The sequence below is a fragment of the Glycine soja genome, chromosome 14 (assembly GCF_004193775.1).
Source record: "Glycine soja cultivar W05 chromosome 14, ASM419377v2, whole genome shotgun sequence".
NCBI lineage: Eukaryota > Viridiplantae > Streptophyta > Magnoliopsida > Fabales > Fabaceae > Glycine > Glycine soja.
In genome coordinates, this window is record NC_041015.1 from 49601990 (window position 1) to 49611697 (window position 9708).

The 9708-nt window shown below is 34.3% G+C and overlaps 1 protein-coding gene and 1 pseudogene across 2 annotated transcripts; one reads left to right on the forward strand and one right to left on the reverse strand.

The window, feature by feature from the left end:
• The first annotated feature begins 347 nt into the window (after nt 1–347).
• On the forward strand, nt 348–1177 carry LOC114384180 (annotated as a pseudogene).
• Nucleotides 1178–1565: 388 nt separating this feature from the next.
• On the reverse strand, nt 1566–7236 carry LOC114384915 (probable inactive receptor kinase At5g58300). Of its 2 annotated transcripts, none has more exons than XM_028344754.1 (3): nt 6710–7236; nt 3856–5207; nt 1566–2577 (listed from the first exon to the last, which is right to left on the reverse strand). In XM_028344754.1, the coding sequence occupies exons 2-3, from the start codon at nt 5192–5194 to the stop codon at nt 1946–1948; spliced, it is 1971 nt and encodes a 656-aa protein (XP_028200555.1). In that variant the 5' UTR covers nt 5195–5207; nt 6710–7236; the 3' UTR covers nt 1566–1945. The 2 variants fall into 2 exon arrangements, with proteins under 2 accessions (XP_028200555.1, XP_028200556.1); XM_028344755.1 differs by lacking the exon at nt 6710–7236 and adding an exon at nt 5805–6243.
• Nucleotides 7237–9708: the final 2472 nt, after the last annotated feature.

Here is a 9708-nt window from a genome sequence, read left to right on the forward strand (position 1 = left end):
AATCCAAAGATTTTTATCCTATGAAGAATAAGGGAGGCAACCAAAAAAAAACACTACAACTAAAAAAATGATTTGAAGCTAAGACGGTAAGCAAGTCACTGTTGACCAATACATACCCCAACACAGTTGGACTTGAAGGAGAGTATCGGAAAATATGCAAGTTAGGCATTGAAACTAATAGAGAAAATTAGAGTAAATATAAGTTGAAAGTTAGTCTAACTTAATTTGTTTGAACAACATGACACCTCCCTAGCTAAAAAAAGCTAACTTATCTAACCACACTCTCTTATTCGGTGGCTCCACAACTTAACAAAATTAATTTAGTATCAAAGTCCATATTCTTATAAAACGCTCCTCCTAATCATGCTCTAATAACTCGTCTTGTCTTGAATTCAAACCTACTATTCTTCTTCCTCACAATAACAATACCCAATATTAATATTCAAGCTCTCCAAAACTCAATATCAAAACTCCTAATCCACCCTTTGCTTTGCTGTGGAAACTCACTGGTTTCGCTTCAAGCATAGTTGGATTCATCTGTTATGCCCTGAGCTCCTCATTCCATCACTTGTTCGGACACTGGACCACACCGAAGATCGTCGCATACGGAGTCGTATCCTCATTTTCATCCATCTTCATGCTCTTCGTTAAAAGATGCTGTTGGGGATAACATGCGAGGAATGTCATGTTGAAAGCACACGTAGGTTTTGTGGTCTTAACACTTAACTCACTATGGTCTTTTCTGGAAGACCGTAGTGAAAATGAAGGAAAACATGACAATGGGCACGGAAAAATGATGAACCTTACTTCTAGTGCGGCATTTGCCTTGATGGCAATGAGCTTGTCGAAGCTCCAACTTGGGTTCGAAGTTGGTGTGTCTAACTTCTTGTTTGGGTGCTTCTTGGTCACGTTGATGAAGATGAGCTTCAAGTTGGCTCCACTTGCAGCATTCTTCTGCTACTTGCTTCTTAACGTTCGTTCCATTTCTGATTTTCTGCTTGAAATGCGTACACAACATGCAGATGATGATACAGTTGAGGCTAATTTTCTGCCCCTTGAAGCAATTTCTGATGTCTTAGAAGATGAGGCAGGTTTTCAAGGCCTTGAACCATATTCTGATGTCCTGGGATTCAGATCCTCTGCCATACCTTTTCAAACTGCATGGGATCTTGCCTAATTAGCATGTGTTTGAATGAGCATTTAACAAAATTAATTTTGAAGTGATCTGATTTATGTTTCATTGAGTCAGTGGTACAAAATAAATTCTAACAGAAAATCTACTTAAAGTTATATCAATCTTGACCAACCAATCCCTCAACATCAAACGGAACCAATTATAAGAGCATGAACCAATTCCTCAACAAGAGCATATACAATTACCGTTTGGGGGATGTATATGAAATTTATGTGAAAAATATGGAACGTGACAAATTTTTGTGAAAAATTATCAATCTACAAACCAATAGTAGGCTGATTACCTACTTGACCATGTCGTGCAATTTTAGGCCATCCATGACTATCAACAAAGAATTTTAATCTCACGTTATCCATATACATCAGATGCCTTTTAAAGCATACATTAACGTATCATCACATTGTCATTGAAAGATCAATAGACAGAAGAGGGTATAATTTATCACATCATTACCCAGCCATGCCTGATCTGGTGATTCAGAAATGCACATTGCTAAGTGCTAACACAACCAGCAGCACAATAATTAAAGGGGATAGATTGTTCTTGAATGAAGATCATCAATTGAATTACAACGTTAATACAGAAGAATTAATGAAAATAAACCTTCCCAAGGAATAAAATAACAGAAGTAATTCCATCTGTGAGAATTGTTTCATGCACTCTTATATACCACTGAATGTTGCTAACTGAAAAAAAAAAAAGGTTCAAGAAATCAATTTGCTTGGAACACAAGAAAAAGGCAAGTGTTAATTATGGAGTTTGAGCAGTTGATTCCTCCTTGGATCTATTCTCTTCCGAAGATGGCCGGTTTTCCGAGTCGGATAGCCGGATCTCTTCAATCATTCTCACTACTTCCTCCATGCTAGGCCTCATATCTGGAACCTTTGCCACACAGGCCATGGCAATTTGCAACATTTGCACCATTTCCTCTTCAATGTTTTGGTATCTCATTAGCTCCACATCAAAAACCTCAGCCGTCCACTCCTCCCTAACAACAGATTGGACCCACCTAGGGAGATCAACCATATCATCACGCCCCGGAGATTGTTGTGGTGCTTTCCCAGTCAGCATTTCCAGAAGGAGGACACCAAAACTGTACACGTCTGACTTGTGAGTGTGCTTACGCGTTTCAATCACTTCAGGAGCACGATATCCTGCAGCTCTAGAAGGGGTGGAAGGAACATTCATAAGCGGGGTCAGGCCAAAGTCAGAAATGCAGCCATCATTATCTTGGTTGAGGAGGACATTCGAGGATTTAACATTTCCGTGCGCAAATTTTGGACCTCCAACAGAATGTATGTGAGCAATTCCTCTGGCAATTCCTACAGAGATTTTTATTCTGGAGTTCCAATCTAATGGAGTTCTACCACTTGCCCTGTTACCTATCATCAAATTCAGATCTGATTTAGGTGAAAGTGAAAGTGATCTAGCTGACTCAAGCACATATAAACCCATACGAAAGTAAATTACATAAACAGTAGGAATGAGATTATCCTGAAGGACTTCAAACATGAGAGTAATCCCAACATGTGATAACAAATTCCATTTCTTTCTTATATGATCATATTTTACTGCTTTCACTGCAGTAACAAGAAATCCATTGTAAGGATGCAATGCAGATAACAAATTATACATGATGATTATGACAGACTACATTGCGCAGTTTCAGTTGCAGGCAACACAATGATTGGAACAAAGACCCAAGTGGGTTAGGAAGAGGCTCTATGTAGGAGACTTTTATCTCTGGGAATGGAAGTGTATTGCTATATTATGTACTATTTTTGTGTTCAGTATTGTATTTTATTACTCTATCAATTGGTGTCTAATGTCTATCACTCAACTAGTGGTTAATGATGCATGTACCAATTTTAGTATGATGACTAAATTTAGTCAAAACTTGATACATTTTACTCATAAGGTCAGTCATCTCCTGAAAACAGATAATTTCAAATGGAGAGTCCCAATGCAATGAAGAGAGCATAAATTTAATTTAATTTAATCTTAAATATAACAGATCAAAAGTATATTTACATAATATGTATAGCTTGTAGTGTACATCCTCCAATGTCTAACCATAAGCTAACTAATCATTATATATTATAATCAACTGCTTCTCAAAATAATTTTCAAAGCAAGGAATTGGTAAAAGAGTAATTAGTGTTCTTTATATATCACTTAAATAGTCCAAAGTAGTTTCATGCATCATATTGCTTTATGATCATCATTATTTATTTCTTGGTACATTTTTTCCAGTTATTTCATTGAGATACCAGTGTTAATTATATTGCATTACTGCTTTTTTGCAGATGGGTGATATTGATAGGAGAAGAGACTTTTCTATCCAATAACTAGGAGATACAGTATCAACATTTCTTAATGAAGCAATGGGTCATTTTATTTCAACTTTGCATTTTCACAGTATGTTAAAATTCATTGGAGATGTCAGACATTGATGCCCCCATTATTATTTTTTTGTTACACTTATTTAACAATAGTATACCCTGCCTTAATCAAATATCATCATGTTCAACAAAATACAGAATAATTGATGTATACATAAAAGATCACGCAAAACATGAATAATCTCAAATACAGAATAACAGACAACTAAAACAAGTTGTAAAGCCTTAACTGAAACTAGGAGAAAAAGAAATGCATACCATGCAAGAGGGTAGATAGATTGCCACTTGGGATGTAGTCATAAACCAAGAGCTTCTCGTCCTTAGAATAATAATAAGCACGAAGGGGCACAACATTTGGGTGATGTCCAACCCTTCCCACAATCTCCATCTGCTGTTCAAATTCCCTTTTGCCTACCACGGCTTCTTTCAACCTTTTCACTACAACTGTTGTCGACTCCTCCAATATAGCCTTATATGCAGTACCATAACTACCCTTTCCAAGAACTTCAGCTGAAGCTCTCAGCAAATCCTCAAGGTCAAAATTATAAGAACTTCCCTCAAAGAAAACCAACTTGTTTTTCTCAGGTTCTTGCACCCCACTTCCAAACTCTTCTTTCGGCTTCTCACTTCTCCCACCACTAGGACCCTTGCCTTTAGTTGCTCTGGGGCTTCCATCATCTTTTTTCTTGAAACAGCAAAGAACAATGATGAGAGCTACTAAAAGCAATAGCACACCCCCACCAACCGCAATTGCAATGATAGCTGCCTTACTCAGTTTACTTTTGGAGCTATGTCTTGCAGGAGTTGATGGTGGGGCAGGAGTAGACGATGGAGGAGGTGTAGAGGGGACTACGGGGCATGACTTTAGAGGTAACCCACATAGAGAGTTACCCTCAAAGGAAGAATTTGGAAAAATTTGAAGAGCAGCAGGGATAGAACCATTCAAATGGTTGTAGCTTAAATTCAAGCGCCTGAGCTTCGTTACATTGAGATTTGGTATCAGTCCAGATAGGGAGTTGTTCTGGAGGTTCAACTTGATTAGTTGTGTTAAGTTTTGTAATGTCTTTGGAATAGCACCAGTGAAGGAATTGTATGACAAATCAAGTACATTGAGGCGGGTCGACAATGAGGTAGGTATGTTGCCAGAAAGGTTATTATGCTGAAGGTAGAGATACTGTAGAGAAGGAAGAGAGGTAATATCAGCAGGAAGACTTCCACTGAGTAAGTTGGCGCGGAGGCTGATATTTCTGAGTGAGTCAATCTTGCCAAGTGTATTGGCAGGGATGGTGCCAACTAGTCCAATTCCCGGGAGCCGCACAGAAACAACACGAGTGTCATTTAGATTGCAAGTGATGCCTACCCAAGATGAACAGATTGGGGTAGCTGGGTTCCACTTAAGGTTACGGCGATGAGGGACAGCAGCAGCAAAATCAAGAAGAGCTTGCTTGTCAGAACTTAAGTCAGCAATGACCAGGGGACAAAGAATAACAATGATGAAAAGGAAACGATGCGCTTGCAAGGAGTAGAACTTCATGGAGATTTTTTTGGCTGTATGGTATAAGATATTGACACTTGAATTCAAAGTAACCTCTGTCATCCTTCATATTTTCCTGGATTAGCACCATGACCACAAATCAAAGTGAGAATACAGTAGCATGACGAAGCAAGCTCTAAGCACTATATAAATTGCAACAGCAACATTTCTAAAAGTATTTGTAGAATAATCCTAGTTAATTCTAGAAGAAACATCTGATCAACCAAGATACATATTGGCAGTTGCAAGCACTGAATAAATTTTGCAATCTCTTTTTTCTTACTGTAAGATTTTCATTACCATCAGACATATAATGGAGGAATAAAATTTTTGTGGTTAAAAAAAACTTAACATTCAGAAACATATTTAATATTTAAAAAATGCCTCGTGTAGCTTCAACTTTGCAGAGTGACAATTACTGACAACAGAACAACAGTAACCTGATGAAAATATGCCTCTTGGAGCATGTTATCTACATTTACATCAATCAAAATCCTTATTTAGAGAAACTAAGAGGATATGTGACAAAATAAAAATAAAAGAATATTACATGAAGTTGAATGAAAACAATTGTATCATTTTCAGTTTTCAACAAGTGGAAAAATATATCAAATGACAACTATACCAACAGGGAGAATATTCAGGTTACAGTTGAAACAAACTATGCCCATACCTAAATCATGGCTGCAGATCAATTAGAAAGAGAAATAAGGAGTAAAGAAGACGACTGTCAAAAGTTTATGCTAAGACAGCTTGGTCAGGAAGGGGAAGGAAAATGTTTGGTCCATCAAATGACCAATTCCTCTTTAATAATCCGGCAAAAGTTATTAGTCAATTGGCTGAAACATTAACCATTTTTGAGACACAAAAGCTTTTCTATAAAAGGTCCAAGTACAAAGCCAAGAAGATGAACCGCAGAAGAAAAAGAGTCCTAAGATTTTAGCTGAAGAGGAAAGCAATAGAACTCAAAACAACATTAACTGTCAAATTAAGTCGTTGGAGTAGGTAGTTTAGCTTTCTTGTGACTTTATGACCTGAACTAACATTTCTGCAGTTAATTCTTATAAACACATTTTCTTGCCAACCAGAAACCAATGTAAGCTTCCTTCCTGGCCCTTTTTTCCTACACGAAATAGTAACTACCAGAATTTCTACATTGAAAAGAATGAATGAGCTAAGAACCCAAATTTTGTTCACATACCACATTTAATGTATTAGGAAGGAAATTAAAAGACCACTACCGCCAGACAAAGTTGTTCAACAACTAAATTTTCCTCAAAACAACAACTAAAAACATCTTTCATAAAATAAAAAACAAAACCCCACAATTGTTCCAATCATTAAGAAGCAGCACTTTACATCAAGAGGAAAAACACCAAACACTAGCACCAGAAAGAAACCCCAAAGTCCCTTTTGAAACCAAACCCACAATGTGGAACCCATTTGGGAGTTTTAAACCCAGAAGCAAGCATTCATGAAAACCACTGAAACAAAACACCCCAGATCTGCAAGCTAAGTTACTAGCACAAGTTGGCTTACAGGAGCAAGTAAAGGTAAGATTTTTCAATGAGTAATCACCTGAAGGGAAGCAAAGAGGAAGCACAAGGATTCATGGAACAGCACAGAGCTTAAAAAACAGGCCAAGATACATTCACAGTGAAGAAGCTAAGCAAGTTGCTGCCTTGTACTATGCTTCAGATTCTCAAGTACTTAACAAAGCATGGCGAATCTGAATCTGTGTAGTGTTAGATTGGAGCATGCAAGCTCAACAGCCCAGAGAATTTGCATGAAATTGAAGGGCATTTTGGGGTTGAGGTTACAGTAGCAGCTACAAGAAGTGAAGATACATGCTTCATTAAGGAGTTCAAAATTGAAGTAAGAAAGGATCAAGATTCAGGAAAGTGAGCTCTTTTTCTTTTCTTTTTTTTGTCAAAGTTGGAGATAAATATAATTATAAAAAAGCGAAGAGCCAAAGAGGAAACAAAAAGGTAGCAAAGGATTAAAGAATGGAGTGGACAGCAGAGCAATGCATAATAGACAGTGACCTCTTTTCTTGCTTCTTGACTTAAACCAGAGAGAGAGTAAAAAGTCAGAGAAGTGAGCTAACAAGGCACACGTACTACTAGGACCATGATACTGTGTGATAACTCTCCTTAAACGGCCAAGATCAAAAGTACTCTAAAAAAACAGCATGTGCACATGATAGGAGAAAGAAAGTAATTTGGTTTAAATATACTTGAGATTCTCATAAATGACCATATTTATTTTGTAACTTAATATAAAATTTTGTGGTTGATATATCAAAGTTTTAAGTTTTTAAGTCATAATATGGCATTATTTCAACCGTCAATTTCTAATTTATATTTGTTATTGAGATGGTCACATCATATAACAAAGATTCAAGTGTTAATATATTAAAGGATTTGATGTAACAAAAAAATTATTATTGATTTAAACAAAAATCATTAATTTATTAAAGACTTTATTTAAGCAAAATAATTTTATGATCTTCTGTCACTCTCCATGTTTTGTTTATTAATTTATTATTGAGATGGTATCACACAGAAAATGATTATGTATATTATTGTACAAAATATTGTTACTTTAATACAACTCTTTTTCATTGTTACAAAAATCCCTTTTTAAATTAACCATTTTGGGTTGTAATAATATCTTATAAGAAAAAATATGTTTTCAATTTTAAATGAATTGAAATAAGAAAAAATTTGAAAATTGTTTCTCACTAATTATTAAGATAAATAAAGAAATGAAGAAAAATTATGTATAAAATCATTATACTCTCATAATAAATGTTTCATACCATGAGTTTCAAATTAAAAAACAATATTAGAAAAAAGTACACATTCTTTTATTTTCACTCTTAAATTTCTCCTTGTAACATGTTTTTTTTTTCATAATAAACTTCATGCTTAAAATGTATCGCTCTCTCCTATAATTTAATTAGCATCATCCAAATAATTAATTTTATGCATTTCTCTCCTGACTCTCATCTCTATTCCTGATCTCAAGCCTCAACCCATCTATATATAGTGTTAATTCCTTTAGAGTGGTGGGTCATAAATATTAAAAAATAAAATAGGATCTATTAGGAAAAGTTCAACTTTGCTTTCTTTTTCTCCTTCTTCCTCTTCCTTTCCATTGTAAGTATTGGTTCCCTTCATTCCTTAGTCTTGTTTGAATGGTAATTAAACTAAGGCCGGTAGATGTCTTTATTAGAACCCTGGAAATTGTCGATACCTCACATGCATGGAGTGCCATCACATTTAATTGAATTATCCATTCACTACACTGCATGTCATTTTCATTAACGCATTAATTCCTTTTTTTTTTTACTTTTATAGTACGTATAATTTCTTCTCATTTTATGCTAGTTTGCTAAACTGGGCATAAGTTTTTTGTTCTTAGTATTTTTCTACACTTTAATCTCTTAGTCTGGTAATTAATAAAAAAAGCACTTTTTATATGAAACAAATTTACATTGCATGCTTATTGCAAATTAAGTGATAAATTAAAAGAGAACCTATAAAACAAATTGTAAATTTATAATAACAAAAAAAAAATTACGCTTCTTTTTCCTAAAATATTACACAATCTTCTCCTTTTTTTTATAATTATATATCTCTCTTCTGAAATAAGATTAATTCATATGAAAATATAGTCCCATTTTAATGTGAATGAATCCATTAAGGCATGATTGAGAATTGGGTTTGGAAACAGAACGAGGGAAGGACAAATATTTTATTTTTAAATTAAAAGAGTTGTATAATATTTTTAATTTTTTTATAAAAGATTAAAAGTTAAAACATTAAGTCTACACACACTAACCAATCATTTTATTTTTATCTTAAAAGATTATTAAATTAGAGAATATTTATTAAAAATGAAAATTTCGTCCTTCCCTTTCAAAACCCAACTTCCAAACTTACCAGGTCCATCCTTTTTGACAAATTTACATCATCATTCAAGAATTTTACAAACCGCTTATTTTTCTAATTTAAAAATTATGTGACACTTTTTGTATGATACAGTGAAATAGTTTCTACATGATTATATGATTATAAAGCCGTTAATTAAGATTAGATTAAGTTTGCATCTCCGTCAAACTCTTTGAATTAGTGATTGGCTATTCAAAGAAAACCACCACGTGGTATTTATTTCTTCATTAATTTGTCGTAATGGAAAACTGATAAAAAAAAAAAAAGAAGTCAAATGTTGTCTCTCCATTGAAATTTAAACTGCGCATAAAATATAGTCAAAGTTGGTCCCTATATTTCAAGAAAATCAATGGAATATAATGGAAAATCCTTAAATGCCTTAAAATTTTGTTTAGTTCTTTGTTTGCCTTTACTCGTAGCCTCCGCTTGGTAGGAGAAAAATAGATGGAGGGGAGAAAAAATAGAGTAGAAATCGTGTGAATCTTACATTTTTAATTATTTTTTTAATATGATATTAATGTAAAATATTAATTAATTTTACGGATAATTAACTTTTGTCTTTATCAAAAAACTTGATCAATTATTTTTAATGAGATATTTTCTTTTATTCATATTTTTTTT